The sequence below is a fragment of the Psittacula echo genome, assembly GCF_963264785.1.
Source record: "Psittacula echo genome assembly, chromosome: Z".
In the NCBI taxonomy this organism is placed as follows: Eukaryota; Metazoa; Chordata; class Aves; order Psittaciformes; family Psittacidae; genus Psittacula; species Psittacula echo.
Window position 1 is genome coordinate 48600409 of NC_137742.1, and position 19058 is coordinate 48619466.

General features: G+C 40.3%; 2 protein-coding genes across 2 annotated transcripts in view; one reads left to right on the top strand and one right to left on the bottom strand.

Moving 5' to 3' along the window:
• Positions 1-2802: 2802 nt before the first annotated feature.
• On the top strand, positions 2803-3948 carry S1PR3 (sphingosine-1-phosphate receptor 3; the record flags this gene model as incomplete). Its single annotated transcript, XM_080637125.1, has 1 exon — positions 2803-3948. One exon carries the CDS (start codon positions 2803-2805, stop codon positions 3946-3948), a length of 1146 nt encoding a protein of 381 aa, XP_080493251.1.
• Positions 3949-14320: 10372 nt separating this feature from the next.
• The window catches only part of SHC3 (SHC adaptor protein 3), a gene marked incomplete at its 3' end in the record, with an annotated part of 56755 nt that continues 52017 nt past the window's right edge, over positions 14321-19058 (bottom strand). Inside the window, exons 11-12 of the mRNA XM_080638314.1 lie at positions 17396-17691; positions 14321-14449 (exon numbers count right to left, since the gene is read on the bottom strand). Of these exons, the coding sequence (XP_080494440.1) occupies positions 14321-14449; positions 17396-17691 (425 nt within the window). The remainder of the gene's footprint in view (positions 14450-17395; positions 17692-19058) is intronic.

Consider the following 19058-nt stretch of genomic DNA (forward strand, 5'->3'; position numbering starts at 1 on the left):
AGGTCCCTAGCCAAGGCAGTGCTCCACACACAGCATGCCACAGATGGACTCTTCAGGTCCTTTTTTTGAATATTCCAAGGTGAGGGCCATACTTCGCAGCTACTGGCTAGTCCTCTGTGGGAATGGGACAAAGATGTTTTGAGGAGTAAAACATAGTGGCATCAGGAAGCAGTAATGAGGATGTTCCCAGCCTGGCTGCTGCTGTCTTTATTCTTGTAGTGTACAACAAACTTTTAATTTTCCTAACTGTTAAAAAATGAGTGTGCTTTCTGAGTTACTGTCTGCAAAGCAGGAGGAAAACAAAAAAAAAAACAGTGTGGCTGAAACTTATTACCAGCAAGATAAGTTGCTGCCAGAAGAGAATAAATTTTAATTTATTACATTATCTTTCGAGTGGCTTGTGCGTGATACTTATTCCCTGAGCATCCTGGCAAATAATAATGTTACAGTCTCCAATGCCTTGCCACTAGCGTGTCAGAGGCAGAGGTTTACTTTTGTGATACTAATTTTGTTCAAATAATTTTGAGAGGAGAAGTAATTGCAAACAATGGAAGAGACCCTGTATGATTTCTGCTGATTGAGTGCATAGTCCTTGACTTCAGCCAAGGGAACTGGTATAGCACCATTATCGTTAGTGGAGTCATGAGAGTTTACAGCTGCTGAGTTGTGGCTAATACAGCCTGGCATACAGTTTTCTTCACAGAAAGAAATGTATTTGTCCTTCGATAGACCAGTATGATAACTCAGCTTGGGAAAGGCTTACAGGAACATTTATTTTGTTGCATGCAGTACTCTTAAATGATATGACTATGACTGAATGTAGTTCCGACAGGCAGCCATCAGCCAGTCTGGTGAGTAGTGCTATTTGAACTATCGTTAGCAGATACTTTCCTAGTCAAATGTGATTGTTTATTTTACAACTAAAAGTACTTGCAATTGATATGAATACAGGGGCATTTTGTTATAAGCTAATACAATGAAAGACTGTGATAGTTTACGTGATAATGGTGTGCAGATTATAACTGAATTATAATTATATTGAACTTAGCTGAGATGAAGTCATCCTGTTGAAGAGCTTCACTGTTACCATGCTCCAGAAACGAGGTCCAAAACTCAAGGGCCCAGTTCTGCTCATGGGAAATTAGTGAGGTGATTGCTGACACTAAGGACACAAAGCAACAGCTGTGTTTTTTTGAGTAATATGTCTTTTCCAGTGGGTCTGTTCACCAAAGTGGCTTGCACCTAAGAGCTAGAATGAGGAAATAATAATAATTACAATGATGATGAAAATTATAACAATGGGTAAATGGTAAATTATTTTCTCAGAAAATAATTATAAAGCATCCTGCATGCACTAAAATATTCAAGTCAATTCACTGTAGGCTTTTGTCAGATTACTTCTTTTCTGATGGAGATAACCCAGGAAAAGGGAGGATAAGAAAACACAAGGATGAGTGTGGGTCATCCTTTAAATCTCTTTACATTCATCTGGGACATGGTTTGCTCCTCCCTTCTTCAAGAAGGCACTTAGAAATTCATCTCTCACTTTCAAGTGCCCAAAACAGAGTGCTGGAACACAACTTGGTTTTGTGATCTTAAGAAACCTGTATATAGAATTATAGTATCATAGAATGGTGTGGGTTGGAAGGGACCTTAAAGATCATCTAGTTCAACCCTTGTGTTTGAGAAATGCTTGTGACCTGTAAGTAAATAAAAGGTAATATCAGGAGCTCTAGCTCTGGCAATGGAAAAAGACAACCAGGCAGATCTGCTGTGAAAATGCTACCTACCAAAATCTATAGGAAAACACTTCAGTCAATCTAAGTCATAGCTTAAAGAAGAGCAGAAGTAAATTGAGAAGGACAATTCGAGTTGTTATAACACGTTAAATATGTCATGTAGAGGCATGCAAAAAAAAAAAAAAAAAAAGAACAAAAACGTACAAGCAATACTTACAAAGATGTGACTTGCTGTGTTTATTTTAAAAGGGGCAGCAGAAATCCAACTAATTTGAATAGGAAGTAGGATTGATTTTACAATTACTGGCCTTCAGAGGATCTCCTTAATCATAAATAGCATCATTTTGCACCATTAGCAGTGAGTTGTTATTTTAGGCATTGGTATCACACAGATTGGCATCAAGACCTGACACCAAATTTCTCAGGGTCTTTGCTACCTTAAGTCTGCATGGGGAACAAGGATAAGCTTATAAAGCACTGAGTTTGCCCTGGTGCTTTTGATAGCATCACATACGGTTAGGTGCTTTTGAGAAGGAGTGAGCTGGTTGCTGTGCATGCTGGGGCTTGCTGTAACTGTTTGCTAATCCTTCTCACCACTCCTCTGCATTTTTTCAGCATGGAAATTTTGTAGGGGAAAACACCAATGAGCAGTTCTCCACATTGCCCTCACATTTCTGGAGCAGAGCTGCATCTGTGAAGAGCATGGCAGACAGCTGACGCACAGCTATCTGATAAGCATGCAGCAATGCTAGACCTTGCTGCCCCATCATAACCAGCACCCCTTTTGTCTCTTGGGTGTATATTGCAGCTCGAGCACCCGCGTGAGCCGTGGGTGACCTGGGAGGACAGTGAGATTTATGTTGCATCTTTTGATTTTATTTTCAGAACCTGGTTTGGGAGCCAGTCTCCCAAATTAATATGTGAAGGTGGCTGGAGCTGAGGATCCACACCGCCTGCCCAGAGGAGTGCTTGGAGGAGCGTGGCTTGATCTCCCTCTTGTGGAAAGTTATCGAAACTAAGTTCTTGTGATACTAAAGAAGAGGAGTCCAGCATGGTCAAACAAATGATGGCAGCAGTTACCGAGCCAGCTGATGCTCTTGTCAGCCCTCAAGGAAATGAAGAGATGGACTCTCTGATTGTACTGCATTATAATTACACAGGAAAGCTTATTTTAAGGGAAAAGGCAACAGATAACATAGACCTGCCCACTGTTGCATTTCTGATCCTGTGTAGTTTCATAGTCCTGGAAAACTTGATGGTGTTGATTGCCATATGGAAAAACAATAAATTTCACAACCGCATGTACTTTTTTATAGGCAATCTAGCTCTCTGTGATCTTCTAGCCGGGGTTGTTTACAAAGTAAACATTCTTATGTCTGGGAAGAAAACTCTGAGCTTGTCCTCCACAATCTGGTTCATTAGGGAAGGCAGCATGTTTGTTGCCCTGGGAGCCTCCACTTTCAGCCTTCTAGCAATAGCTATTGAGCGCCATTTGACCATGATTAAAATGAGGCCTTATGATGCGAATAAGAAATATAGAGTGTTCCTTCTCATTGGTACCTGCTGGCTTATTTCAATTTCCTTGGGTGCCTTACCCATCCTCGGCTGGAACTGTATAAACAACTTACCAGACTGCTCAACAATTTTGCCTCTCTACTCCAAGAAGTATGTTGTGTTCTGCATTAGTATCTTCATAGCCATTTTGGTTGCCATCGTCATCCTGTATGCCCGTATCTACATCCTGGTAAAGTCCAGCAGTCGTAATGTCACTAACCACAATAACTCGGAGCGGTCCATGGCACTCCTTAGGACTGTCGTGATTGTTGTCAGTGTTTTCATTGCCTGTTGGTCTCCGCTGTTCATCCTGTTCCTCATCGATGTGGCCTGCAAAGTCAGGGAGTGCTCTGTCTTGTACAAAGCCAACTGGTTTATTGCTTTGGCAGTTATCAATTCTGCAATGAACCCCATCATCTACACTCTGGCCAGTAAGGAAATGCGTCGGGCCTTCTTTCGCCTTGTTTGTGGCTGCCTGGTGAAATCCAAGGTGTCCAGGTCTTTGCCTGTTCCGCCTACGCCAGATCACAGTCGAAGTAAATCCAGCAGCAGCAATGCCCAGAAGCCAAAGGAGGATTTCCCACCAAAGAAAATTCCATCGTGTATCACTGAGAAAAATGAATTTTCATTTCACAATGGAAACATCTGTAAGTAAAGGACTCCTTGAGACAAGTACCTTTCTGTGGCTTTTAGATTTAAACTACAAGTGTGGTTTAAGTACTTGTGCACTTAAGTCACAGGGGAAAACACTAACCATTTATTTAACTTTGAGAACGTATTTATCAATAATCGTTTGCTTTGGGTGTTCATTCAGTAACACACCCGATGCAGAAAAACCCTTTCATTCTACTCAACAGCCAGGACAGAGTCGTGGACGTATAATGATATTGTGCATCATGATGGCATTGCATGATAAAGACTGCATTTTGCACAGCCTGATCTTGCAAGAGATCAACAAAACCTGTTAGAAACTTAAGCATTCACTAAACACTGATGATGATTGGAAAATGATTGCTGACTGGGAGAGAAACTCATTACGTATGTTGGTGATTATAGTTCTTTATATGTATCTTGCTGTTACGTTAATGGCCTTATAGGTATGTGGCATAAATAGCTGTATATTTGTACAATTCCTTACTAAAAAGTCATCATTTGGTAAAAGTTTACACTATGCTAAACATTGTATTGCAGTATATAGTGTAGAGTGACAGATTATACAAATAGATGTGTTTCAATGGGGATATTTGAAATGAAGTAGTAGCTGTTAACTGACAGGAACTTTAACATGTCATATCACTGCAGTATTTTTAATTTTTTCACTGTTATTCAGACTTTTCATGTTTAGTGAAAGACAACATGACAGTTGTCACTGTGGCATTTCACAACTTATTTTAAACAAACAGTAGTAAATAACCACAGAGAGAGGCTATATACATTCACTATTTAAAGTAGTTAAAATGTGACTATACATGTGTATCGAGTGTATGTACTGTTTCAATGCATATATTTTTACTTACTATTTCCAATGTATTTATAAATGTATGGCAAACCTATGTAAACCTGCGTACATTGTGAATGCACTACCTGAGCTGAGATTCTCTAGTTCTGAAACGGAGACATATCATTTCAGAAAACAGTGAACCACAACGGGTTCCTGTGGAGTTCCTTCTTTCTGTCCAGGCACTACCACAGCATGGGAATGCATTAGAAATTCTCCTTGGAAAGGAGTCAGACAGTGGAACAAGATCCCATTTTCAGGCAGTGGGACCCTGTGCTTCTACTGTCTCCAGGCACTTTTGCAGATACAAGAGTGAAGATGCGGTACAACAGGATCATGCTGAAGGGCGTATCTCCCTTTATACCTGACCCTGCCTTGGATCTGGAATGAAAGCCTGTTTAGTTTGAAGACCTGAAGCCCCAGACTTGTTCCTTTGAGAGGCTGTTCCAGAGAAACCTGTATGAATGCAACTTTATGGTTCATCAGTGCCTTACCAGCCTCAGTGCAGAATGGTGTTCAGCATCAGAAGGATTCCCTGGGACCTAGAGCCATTCGTACTTCATAAACATTTTGTTTCAAGTCCCCATGGAAGTGGCCCATGGAACTTCCATCAATCATACTTTATGGCTGGAGGCTTCAGTGGATACTGATGGGGAATTCTGAAACTGATTCCATTGTCTTTTAGTAAGAATGTAAGCATCTAACTTTATTAGGCTCTTTCAAGGATTTGTGTTTAATGTCTCAAACCACACCTTGCCTTATGCACAATAAGAAGTAGTTGAGGCTTTTTAATACATGGCCTGCACAGCTTGGAAGAGCTCACTTTTACTCTGGTCTTAATCATTTAAAGCAGCAGCATTAATCTTTCCAAGTATGTACAATGTATAATGTATGTAGCAAAAGCCTTTCATTTTAAAGAATGAAATTAGATTTAGAGGTTTGCATTGTGATTATCTTTTACAAGTTGCTTGTAAATGTTTTATGCTGTTAGGTGTAAGAACAAAGAAAAACTATTTGAATGAAATAACTGTGAAAAAGAGTATTAAATATGACATAATTTCTACTAAAAATGTTGAAAAGTGGTGCACTTACTTAAGAAGAAAAAGCTAAGCTAAGCGTGATATAACTGTATGAACTGCAGATACAGGGCTGGGTCAGCACCTCTGTAGTTTTGTGAAACAGAGCTGACATTTGCATTGCCGTGGCTTGCTTAATTTTTTAGATCTTATAGTGCTATTTGTCTGTATTTTCAGTGTGGAAGTTCTCCACTGAAGTTGTGTCTTTGAAAACTGCAGCTAAAATATTTGTATACTTCTAAGTGTTAGTGCACGAGGTGGTGGCACATGGCAGCATTCCCTGCTATTGTAGAGCAGAAAGGCCTTAGCAGTGCAACAGTTTGAGAAAACATTGTGGCTGACCCCAAACCAACAAGGATGTTATGCAATTCTCACTGCTTAGGTGAAAAAAAGAAGAACAACTTTAATAGTCAAAGTCCAAAAACATGCACATAAAAGTTAGTTTTAACAGCCAGAGTCTAGCCTTAGCTATTGTCAGAGTTGATGCAAGGTACAAGTAATGCAAGCAAACTCCACTGTTGGAGGCCATGTGATTGCATGTCAATGCAAAAACCTTTCACTCTGCTTTGATTTCCTTCTCTTATTTTGGAGCTGTGGGGATATTTTATTAGTTCATTACCCTGCTGTACTTAAAGCAGGCTCCTAAGATTCATAGGTTCACATGTAACACTGATAGTGTAATTTACTGAGTATTCAGGACTGAAGAGACTGTTATGGATATATGTCACAGTGAGATATACCCACTTAAGACTGTTAGGTAAAGCACAGCTTCTGAAACATTTCTGAGCAAAATTTTGAAGTAGGACCAAGTCAAGGGCTTAACAGCAGTGGACCATAAGCAATCAGGAAGATATCCTATCCTCGAACCTGTAAAGGATGGAGAATAGCTTATTTCACCCTAAAATATTAGAAAATTCTTCAAAATACATCCTAGAATCCAAGCTTTTCATCATCTAGGCTGATTGAGCATGCAAGAAACTAGATTAGGTCTCCCTTTTGCAGTTGGTTTTATGCAGAGCAAAAGCTACAAAGGAGGTATTTTATTCATACTATTTCTTGAATTGGAATATTTATTTATATTCAGGATTACAAAAGAAATGCAAATCAAAGCACTTAAGGAGACAAGGCTTTCACAAGAGTCTTTTCAAGAGTCTTTTATTGCCAGCAGTCTTGCAGAGCATTTTCAACTCATTAGGTACCATAGACATTCTGAAAACTTTTAATTAAATCTTAAACCTTTAAACCAAAGTTGTGTGGCAATTGTTTTTCAAAGAACTTTAAAGAAGGCTTAGGCCTTCTGTGGAAAACGTGCACTTTCACGCTGGGTGTTGTGCCTAAGGGAATGCCATGCAGTCGAAGGTGGTAGGTTCTGTTTCCACTGTCCCTGGGTCAGAGGAAGGCTTTGCCCTGCTTTCTTGGGAGTGGACTAAGTCCCTGGGCTCACCTGCTCCCAGGGCTGTCTGCTCCAGTAGCACCGCTCACAGCGGCTCCCTTGGGAAGGCACATTTTACAAGGAGAGGCTGTATTTTGGGTGTCGTGAGATGTGCTGGCATCCACTCTGGGTAGTGCCACCAACAGAACCAAGGCCACAGCTCAGACCCTTGACTTAGAGGGGAGCTGTGAACCCCATGGCTGCCCTGTGCTGGGGGTATTGCCTTCTCATGGCAGGCAGGCACAGCAGCGGGGACCAGGAGTTTCTGCTTGGCCACCGTTAGCTGAGAGGCTTGCAGCAACCCTGAGGCCCATCCCTCCAGGAGACGGGGGACAAGAAGAGGGGGAATGAGCGAGCAGCTGTGTGGTTCTGAGTTACCGGCTGGACTTAAACCACAACAGGCCTCCCCTGGGGTGGTGTGGAGACACCATGCAGAGGCATGCAGAGGTGTCCTGGTGCCCGTGCTGCCTTCAGACCATGCATTTATTCTTCCTGAGAGCAACGTAACTTCTCAGGGCAACCCCAGGCTCGACTTTTCTTCAATCAGGTAAGAGGGAAGGGCTTTTACAAGGAGACTCGTGGGTGGTGAAGGAAGGCGATTTTGGGGACATCAGTCCAGCTAAGTGCCCTTCTGATGTGAAGCCTTTCTCCCCTCCACAATCCACTAAATACCTGCTTTTGCATGTAGCTTGTCCTTGCATTCACTCTCCTTGGAGTGAGCTACCCTTGGCTACCCTCACCTATTCAGTGTGCCAAGCACAAACCCTAACTTTTCAGGAGACAGCATCATCTGGCCCAGAAAGAGGGACTGTACAAGCAATTACTTTCATCATGAAAATGGTATCTGTTGAAAAAGAACTTGTGGAGACCAGTGTTGCTAAAGTAAGTAGAGCTCCTCTGGTGTAAAGAAAGTGTAACTGAGGTCAAACTCCTCATGTGCCATTTGGTCCTCGGACAACTTTTATCTCTGTTTTTACTGAGACGAGCAGTTAATTGACTTATGCAATATCCAGGTTAACTTTGTAGAATTTAATTTATTCTGCTACAAAATGAGCATTCCTTCAGGTAAATTAAAAAAACCCAAAACACACAAACCCCCAAAAAACCCAACAACAAACCACACCAAAACAAAAAAAAAAGTAGGCCTAGGAGAAAAGACTCAAGCTCACTTTGCATGCATTTCAATCTGACAGTAGTGCTGATTATTTTATTACTTTGGTTAATCTTATACAAACTGAATAATCAGAAAACAGTTGTATAACACTTATATTCAAAATTCTGTTGCTCAAGGACTTCCTCAGAGGCAAAATTTGCCTCTATAGCCAGAATACCACAATCAGCAGACAGGCAAGAACTTGAGATTCACAAAAGTGGTTGGGAATATAAACGATCACAATATTTCCACATACATTATTTTTTTCTGCAATTCTCAGTTAAAAATGTTTCTAAAAGTAACAAATATTAATAAATAAAAAATGTACAGTCAAACTCCCTTTCACAGCAAAATAGCCACTTTTTTGTTTTGTTGTTGCTGCCCACACAATGCAAAGAAAAACATTTACCTCAAAAGGAAAAACCTGACTTCTTTTGAGGTTTAACTCTGCAGGACTTTACTGAGAAGCAATTACCACACCAATTCAGACACAAAGGACACAAATATATACCAATTATAATCTTTACATTCTTCAGTTCATAAAATTTCACTTATTTGGCATGAGTATATGCCCAGGTGTGTTCGGTGGGTTTTGCCTCAAGGAAAAGTAAAGGAGGACTGCTGGAAAAAGTTGTCATTTGACCTGTATGTTATTTTACCTTCACGACAGTTACATAAAATGTAGATCTGCATCTTAATCTCAAATCTGAGGCTACCTTCCTTTTCTGAGTCATCCATGCTGTCTCCTACGAAGTGGGGTAGCAGAATGAGTCACCCAGCTTTAGATTTTTAGTTCCTTCCTTTGGTTTCCATGGCCTGTTCTGTTGTCAAAAAAAAGGTTTAAACACTCTTTATGTGGTACCTTTGCTAGAAATGTGCAGCTCTGAAATCTCAGCCCTGTTACTGAGACAAAAAAAATGCCCCACTTTTTCTCAGTGGAAGCCATACAAGATGCTTATGTTGGAGTATGCAGAAAAACAGATCAGGTCTTATCAACGTACATGTCCCAAAAGGAGATGTGCAGTAGTCATTGCCTCAGTATTTCGCAGTTCCCATTAGTTGCTTATGTGCCTATTGGCTCATGTTTCCAGGCTTCACACTTCTTATCCCTGGGTTTTTCTCTACCAAGACAGCTTTCCACCTCCTATCCAGGCCTCTGGTTAACTGCAGGCAAATTATTTGTCCGTGTTATCTTTTCCACAGGCCTGCCCTCATCCCAGCTGCATCCAATGCAGACGTGAGCAAGGTCCACAGACACTGTGTGTGAGTTAGTAGAGTAAGTACAGCTGAGCACAAAGCTCTTACTGGGAATTTCCCCATCTCCTGACAGCTTTGAGCAAGCATAGATTTGTGGAGAGTGCAACCCTAGGTTCACGCAACAAGACCGTGTAAAATCAACCTATTTTTGACATAGACTAAAGTAAACCTGAATTTGGATTTTATGCAGACATATTTTGAAAATGTCTGAAAGATAAAAAGGGAAGTGTGTCTGCTACTTCAGCTGAGACTTCATTTATGCAAATACGATTTACTTAATATAAATCCTTGGTTCTACCACTTACTTCAGAGAGACATTGGATGCTAAGAACAAAGGCTTGAAAACAGGATTTTTAACCTTTTGTTAGAACATTCACAAGTTCCAAATTTTCTCTTTAGAGCTGCAAATTTCCTGGAGGCTGCAAAACTGTAAGTTTTCAAATGGAGCATTTGCTACTTACAAATACCTAAATATGCATCAATTCTATTATGATACATTGTAGCTGGCATCTGGCGCTTGATGTGCCAGCAGCAATCGCACCATGGTATACATTTTTTTAAATTCTCCAAACCTTACTGTACAACATGGTGCCTGGGGACCACGATGATAAGAAATGTGAGATATTATTCTACAGAGGATAAAAAGAATGAACCCAGGATATAGAAAATCTAGCGCTGGCAGGTGACATTTGCCACACTGTTAGTAAACATTTTCCTCCGGTGACAGTGCGTGCTTTGCATTCAAATCCTGGTCCCAAGACTACGTCCTTTGTTCAAGCTTGTACTGAACATGTGTGGCAGAGGTTTCTGGCAGAACAAGTGTTACCTCCCATTGTGAACTCTGTAAGATGCGGGGGGAAGCTACTGTATAACCTTCTATCCTCACTGTGTATGCAAAGCCCTGGGCAGGGAGGCAGGCAGTAAGCCATGGAAATTCTGTCTGCTCCTGTAGTCTCCACCCAGGCATGACCAATTTGAACATCCTCTTTTTGATTTAGGGAAGGAAACCTGGGGAGTCCTCACTCTGAGCAAACACCCACTGAAGTCAGAAGGTAATTTGGTTTTCAAATCACATTTTCTACCTTTGATGTTTCCGTGCTTCTGCAGCATCTGAAGTACCTGAAACTGTACATCAATATCCAGTCTGCCACTGCCAGCCACACTGGAAATTTTTATTACTCTAGTATTCATTCTAGACCTACAATAAAATGAATCAGAAGCATTTGGTTCCCTCCTGCAAGTTCTTTGTTTGGAGGAATCGAATGTGTTTTCATTACCCAGAATTCACATAGTTGCAACAAAGCTGGAATCAAACCTGATAATCAGATACTACTCAAAATCAATGTAGTCAGTCTTGCAGGATATTTAGAGTTTCATTTCTGACTGCTCAGCTCTTACCTGGGAAAAATCAAAGGATACCATAATATTGTCTAAACACAAGTGATTTCTATTGCCTCTAGTAAATTTGTTCATTCAAGTAAAATCCCCCTTTTTAAAGTCACAGTACTGAATTATCACCAGCAAGTGTCCAGCCTTCCGGATTGCATAAAAAAGAGTAAAAACAAAAGGTGAGGGGACTAAGAACCAAAGGTAAACACTAAAAGGCTCAAATTATTATGCTGTCAGCAGCCTGGTTTTCAGCCAACTGCACAGCATTTGAGCCTATCTCATAACTTCTACTTCTCTTAAATTGCTGTCAGTATTGGCTTTTCACAGAAATGAGCCCTGCCTCTCTAGCAGGTTCAATTAGCCGTTGTTGAGCTCTAACAAAAACAGGTTTGGAACTGCTATATAAATGTCTATGCAGTTTTTATACCATTTTCATACAGCGGAAAGCCAAACCTATCAAAGTAACAGTGACATAAAGCAATGGCAGGATCCATGAAAGGAGAATTGATTGGTCCACATGCCCCTTCTTCCTTGGCAGCTTTGAGATCATTTGGTTCTCAGTGACTTAGAAAAGCCTCTGCATCATCACATCTGGCCAGACAGGATCTGCTGGACCATTGTGGCAGCAGGGGCACTGTCGCAGCTCAAAGGCACTACCATTACCTAGGGCCAAAGTTCATCTGATTAAGCTACGTGTAACATTTGCATCATCAATCCGCATGGTGAGCTGGGCAAATTGGCTGTGCTGACAGAGAAGCTTAAAATAGCCACATTTTCCTGGAGGCAGAGTTTGTGAAAGGTAGTCTGGGGAATTAAATATTTCTGTCAAGCTGTTTCACTTTGTGTCTCCTTGCCACCTGCTTTAATTTCCAAAACATGCAGCTAAGTGGCTGCTAAGTTATTAAAGATGATAAAAAAAAAAATTAGATTCTTATTTCTGTGTATATTTAGTGCCTTCATTCATACACCCATATCTTGTCACATTCTTCCAGGCATACACTGACAGGGTATTTAGGAATTTAAAACTGACATAGGCAGCAGGTGGGATTTTTGAAGGCACCTAAGAGGGGTTGGCATCTGGTTCTTACTGAAGTGATATACAACATTCAAAGTAAAAAAGAGGCCTTCTCCTATAGTTAGTGATATCACACTAAACACTTTCCAGGACATGGCTATAGGGAGATGGGAGCATGATATGACAAATATTATACATGACAGAAATGGTGGCAACTGATATACTTGAAACTGGAATATGGTGAGACATGGATGCTCTTAAATAAAGTAGTTCTGATGAATACTGCTTTGGGGTATAAGATCTCCTCATGTTCTTTTGCAATTTCCAACCTGGCGAAAGGACAACCCAAATGTAAGAATTCCACTAACCTCAGCACCATACTAATTTGGGTTGCAATGCAGCATTTAATTACTTTCCTTTGCCCTCAGTTCCCACCCAGATCTAGAAATAACAACTAATTAGTATTCACAATAAAATTTATCACAAGTATTTGGTTCACTAATGTCATAGTTTGGCTTCTGAATGTCTTAAATAAAAAAGTGTATTTTTATTCACTGCTCATATGATTCGTCTTAGGTGCCTCAATCATTTTTGTTCTTGAGATCAAGCAAAACCAAACTTCCCAAGTTGCAACTTCGCTATATTTCAAAACAGAAGGTACAGGCAAAATATATCAGAAATTTTAATTAGATGATCCTACCTGAATGACTCCTTCAGTCAGTTCGCTTGTAGTCTGACAAATTTTTAAACTGAGCAAATTCTGAAAACCAAATCTAATTTTAAGTAGATTTAAGTATTGACTACTTCAAGGTAGGCAGGTGCTTAACCTAGACTTACCCTGCTGAGTCACAGCCTTTGTGAATCAGGTCTGAAGTTCTGATTTGAGATGCTGGTTCTAGAGACAACCTTGGAACACTGAAGGCTAAATCCTTACTCTGGCACAAACTTTGCCTTTATAGGAACTATGTCTATTGAATTTGGCATTTGATAAGCTTTGTAAATAGGAAAATAACTTCATGTAGTGTTTGCATTTGAAGAGTACAAATCTTTCTAAAAACCTTTCCCAGTACCAAAAGCCAAGGACAATTTTGCTAGAAATGCATCTTTAGTACATGTGTTTTTCAACTTGCTATTTACAGAAAAGCAGTATATTCGCAATACCTATCACTTGTTGAAGGCCAAAGTGAAGGTTTTGGTAGGTAAATGCAAATGGCCACTGAGCCATGATAGTTTTCACTGTTTATAAGAAGAAAAGATTTTTCAGTTATGTCTCTGAACAATCATGTACATCTTGTACTAAACCTATTACACGCAAGTTATTTGAACTTGCCTAATTGGTATGTAACACCTCATTGGAGACTGGTAGTCAAGGACACCTAGATCTTCACTATAAGCAGAGAACTATTTATAAATAGCCTTAGCACTCAAATTAATAAATTAAAGTTACTGAATATTGTTATATTATCATTAGAAAAATCAAATGCACACATTTTATACACAGAAAGATCACACAAAATCATTGTTAAAGCAAGATACGAATGTTTTGAGTAGCATCATATAAGAATTCAAACTTGACATCAGAAAGAGAAAATTATTTCAATATCAGTGACACAGAATAATGCTTTTAAAAACCATTTTATGCTAAATTTCTGAGTTGGAATACTAATTGCTGAATTCAGACTCCTTCCATGGCTAACCAGCATAATCCACTTGTGATCCCCATAGTTGTGCTTTTTAGGTAAAAGCAGAAATAAGATTCCCAATACTCCTTTTCTTAAGAAATTGAGACTGATGAATTCCATTTTTATCTGAACAATTACAATTGGAATTTTTTCTTCTGGTAAAAACACATAGCGCAGAAGATAGTTCTATACCATCAACAGACTGACTTGGAAAATATAAATATATATTGTATTTATATATATAATGTGTATATACACTGTCAATATTCACATTAGAGAATCTGAACAATTTCATTTAAATTACTTTTTAAGAAAGCCTTCTACTGTGATTTCATGTCTACATAAAGCATTGAGAATTTTCAAGTATACCATGTGAAATGGGGCTTATTAAACCTAAAGAAAACATACTGATGAAATATATGTGAATATCCACATTTTTTTTAATGTACATGGGGTTTTTTTCAGATCTGCAATTTCTGCCTGTTATAGCTTACAAATTACAAAAACTAAAATAGTTATCTGGAGTCAGTACTTCCTCTCAGCAGGCTGCTGCAGGCAGAGTTCACTCCCAGAAGAAACTATTGGCAAATTATTCTCAAGATGGTGATTGATGAGATGACTTATGCTGTCAAAGACACGATCTTTTGTGCGAACCTTAAAAAAAAGGATGCAAGAAGATAAATTAAAGAGCAAAATACTTTTTCTCTTAACTTCACACTAAAATCCTCTGTCACAATTTACCATGTTTTAGAGGCTCACCCCTTTTCTACCAAAACCAATGGAAGTTTGGCATTTCTGGAGGTTTTGTCTCACTCCCTCTATTTTCTCCAAACAGATACTTTGCATGCTACCTATGGGCCAGTCTACTTCTATTATTCTTTTTTAATAGATCTGCTTGAAAACTTTCTGCACAACATCTTGTTTCACTATAAGCTGGGGTTTTAGATCAGATTTTCCTCTTCAAGAGACCACCTGCTCCCTTTGAGTGTTTTCACCTTTTTCATTAGAAAAAGTTGTCCTTTCAGAGACGCCACAACCCGGCTTCTCCATGTGCCTCAGCATCTTTGTGCTTTCCTTCCTCTTCAGGTGCTAGAAAATTCCTTTTCCCAAAAGTGATCCAGCCACCACATGTGCTTGGCTCGGGTTTGTCCCATGCTGCATGGTACACCGCTATGCCTTTGAAACCAAAGCACTCCAAGGCAGGGGACATAATTTTTCTAGCCCATTTACCAGCCTTCTGCACCAGCATCCTGATAAGCAAATTAGTATACTCACGACAAAAGGAAACTCATTTTGAAAGATGAAACAGTCAAAGTTACCAGGACAGGCCAAAACCTAATCTATATTACAAAACAATCTTTAATTACTTAACCACATCTTCATGAAACATTTCCTACCTTTGTTTAAAACTAGTTAGTCATACAGCTTCCATCTGCCGATCAGAAGTCCTCTCTAGCAAATGTCATGCTGCAATAAAGCTTTGTATTGAGATGGCTCTACACTGCCTCAAGCAAAAGCCTGTAAGCACTGCTCTGAAGTGAGGCATGTCATCTATTTTCCTTGAACTTTTCTCAGAAACAGAGAACAACTTTTGTTAAAAATTTCCAAAGCCAGCTAACGCGGTGGTGGGCACCTCTCTTGAAATATTTCAGTCTTCATCATTAAATTCTAGCAAAACTGCCAGAAACTTAGCAGAGGATGTCACAAGGTAAAAATACAAACAAAAAATTTTGACGGCAAATTATGCTATCTGCTCAGTCTGCAGGTAGCTGAGTCACTGAAGAAAATCAACAGGCTCTCCCAATTTTGCTTTGAAACATCATTTTCTGTAATTTTTCAAAGCTTTCAAAATGAAAAGTTTTCTTTAAAACAGCAGTATCTGTATGCAGAATAACACATTTTCAGAGCATTTAACTCAGCTGAGATTTTTCTCACAACAAGCAATATGCTCTGCCAATCACTAGAGTTCAAGCCCTAATTCCAAATCCAGCAAAAATCCTGCAGTCCTCCATTTCAAGCTTCCTTTACCTGAACTAGAGTTTGGGTTTTTTTCGGGGTTTTTTGTCAGCTGGATGAGAGCAGAAGAAACAGGACAGTTAACTCTGCTCTGAAAACACACCCTGAAGAACTGTAACATACAGCTGGGTAATTTGTGTGTGAAATGAATTCTCAGGTAGCCTTTGTGTGATTATGAATAATCATGCTGAGGCCACACAGAAGAAATGTAAGCTGCTGGCATGCTGCTGTGGCTGGCCACACACTGGCATTTTATTGATGACTCTCCACTCCGACAAGTCTCAAATAGGGCTGCTCAGGAGCTGTGTCAGGATCCCACAAATCATATAGACAGTGCAGCTAACACAAACACAGCTGTGGAAAAGCTGTGCCTCCTAAGCAAGGAGATTCCGAGCCATTTGGGCCATAACGGCGTATCACAAGTAGCATGAGGGAGGGGATTAGGTACAGAGAACAAGCAGGTACCTACACAAGGAGGTCAGCAAATTAGCGCTGCTCTTAGAAGCAGTCCTCTGTCCTCTGCAGGAGGAAAATGTCCCGGGAGTCATCACAATACTTCATGCAGTTAGCAGAGCAGAAGAGCTCCCGGTGGGACATAGCATCCCTTCACTTGCTATGGCACAAAGCAGTGTTTTCCCTGTAAGAGCCTGTAACAGCAATTCGTGGGTTTATGTTGAAGGGAGAACTAGAGGGCCCTGCTGCAGGGGTCACCAAGCTGCTGGCAAAAGTTTAGCAAAGGAGGGGAAGGGCCAGTTCCCCAGGCTGATGTCCCAGTCAAGCCCAGGACTAGGTGGCTGGCACCTAAACAGTGCAAAATCATTCTTTGACTGGCCTCATGTGGCAAAAGTAATTACAGCAAATACCACTGGCATTTCTCACCACAGCATTACAGACTCTGAAGAACCAGCATAATTCTGCCACAGGTTTCTCATCTGAAACAGTTGCCAACAGACTAACTCCTCTATGGGAGTTTCTCTTTTACTTTGGTGCTTATCATCTAAAGTTGCCCTTTACCAGAGGAAAAGGAGTTGCCCACTTTCGCTACCAGGAACCAAGAATTGTTTCAGATGAGACTAAACCTCCTCAGAACAAGGACCAGGCAGACAGAGAAAACTGGAGCTCCCTTGCCCTCTTCATCCTGCTGTTGGAGGGTCCCTTTATCAGCCAAGGGTGTTCCTGTGCAGCAAAGAGGTGGAGCAGATTCACCCCAGCTCCCCAGTACAGTCCCCTGTACATAAGCCCTGGGCTTATGTTGGCATGCGGGCTAAACTTGCACAGCCAATGGGAGCTTCCCAGCAGGAAGGCTAAAGAAGTGGCTAAGCTGCATTTTTGACTAAGAGAGTACTGCAGTGGCCTAAGCTTGACCTTGTTAGGGAATCAGGTCCCTAAGGTTCCCTGCAATGTGCAAAAATCATGCACTGGGTTTCTGCTAGGCACGAGGGAGAGAATTAGAGATGTGATGGCATATCAGAGATATGAGGCTGTAGTATGATCAGTTGTTAAAAAACTGTAAATAAGATTAAACACGTTTAGAGAAAATGTGTTGTCAGAAACCTCCTGTATGACTGAGGAGTCAGTGCTTACAGTTCCTTCTGGGTCCACCAAAAGAAGATGCTTGGCTTGTCCATTGTGCAGGCCTGTCAGCACATAGGAGCCAGGATTCGTGGTACTCTTCCTCACGAGGAAGTCTCCACATTTCTTTAATAGCTGTTCTGCTTCTTTCCTGCTCATCTCTCCTTGGTACCATGGCTCTGCATTCAGGTCTTCAGCTACAGTCCAGTCAGCTCGTCTGGATAAAGGAGGACTGGTGCATCCTGTGGAGGTGGATTTCCTCAGTGCAGCCTCAGATGTTTGGTTCTTGAGCGCATCTTCAAATGGTTCTGGTTATGGAAAGAGAAACAAGGACAAGATCATTCATAGATAAATCATGTTAAAAATGGTGATATTCCAGATGTTCTTAACTAGATTTAATTTGTGTTATAACCACATCCCTTTATTTTTATGAAAAAACTGAGGGAAGGTATAGTGCTAGGCCTACTGATCAAAGGATTTTGTTGAGATTGAGGAGTGTAATATGTTAAAAATGTATGTTATGCACAGAAAGCTGATGATAAAAATCAGACCAAACCTTGGCAGGAGGTTTTGAAAGTTACTGCTTTTATTTTGGTAACGGCTATTGTCAACAGTTGCATTTATATGCCCTTGTAACAGGCAGAGATCTTTTTTTGCCTTACCAGGTACATCAGACAGTTTCATCTCAAATAAATTGCATAATATGGTTACCCAATTTCATTATATCTGGTTTCTCTTGAAACAACATATTAATTTAAAAATAATCCATTACTGAGTCTCCAGCCCACGGGTATGTCTAGAACAAATCAGCCAATCTTACCACTCAGCCTACCCCTAGCCTCCACCTACGAAGAGGACTTTGCAACTTAGACACAGGCTAATACCTTTAACGTGATTTACCTAGCTGAAATCAGCCTCAGGGAAACATCTTTTAAACCTCAGCTATATCCTGAACTCAGTGCTACTTTCTGTAGAGTGGAACAGAAAGATGTGTCATTACAGATCCGAACAGTCTTACAGAAACAGTAAATAGGTCAGTCGGTGCTTCATTATATGCTGTACTTACTTACTGGAAGCTCCTTCCCCTTGCCAGACCTCCATCTGACCAACTACTGCATATTAAAAAGAGGTGTTACTCTTTTCCCACTAGTCTTAGGCAAGGACATCTGCAGAGCAGTATGGTGGAGCAATACACCAGCTCTAAATAGTCTGCTCAGATGCAAGGTGTACCTAGCCATGTTTGCATGGCGCCACAGAGAGGTTAATTTAGCTCAGAGAAACAGGGTAAATACTGTGCTGTCACAGCTTATGGATACTTCAGCTGATTCTTACGAACAACTTATATATGTCTTCACTTCATTGCACTCTGCACTGAGTCAAATGTGCTTATCTTGACAAACTACTAACTTAAGGCTAGGTGATACATTTTCTAATACTACTTTTCCTCAATGATCCAATGGTAGTAAAGGTTAATGAAGATTGGAAGACAAGAAAATGATTTTCCCTATTCTTAGGAAAAGGATGTGTACAAAATGGAAGCAAGCATGTGCATGTTTTAAAGGTATAGACTCTTAGAAATCAAGGTTAACATCTCTGATTTCAGACAGCAGATTTCTCTCATTTCAGATCTATATTTACAGATACATACTCTCTCAAGTTTCTTCCGTCACCCTTC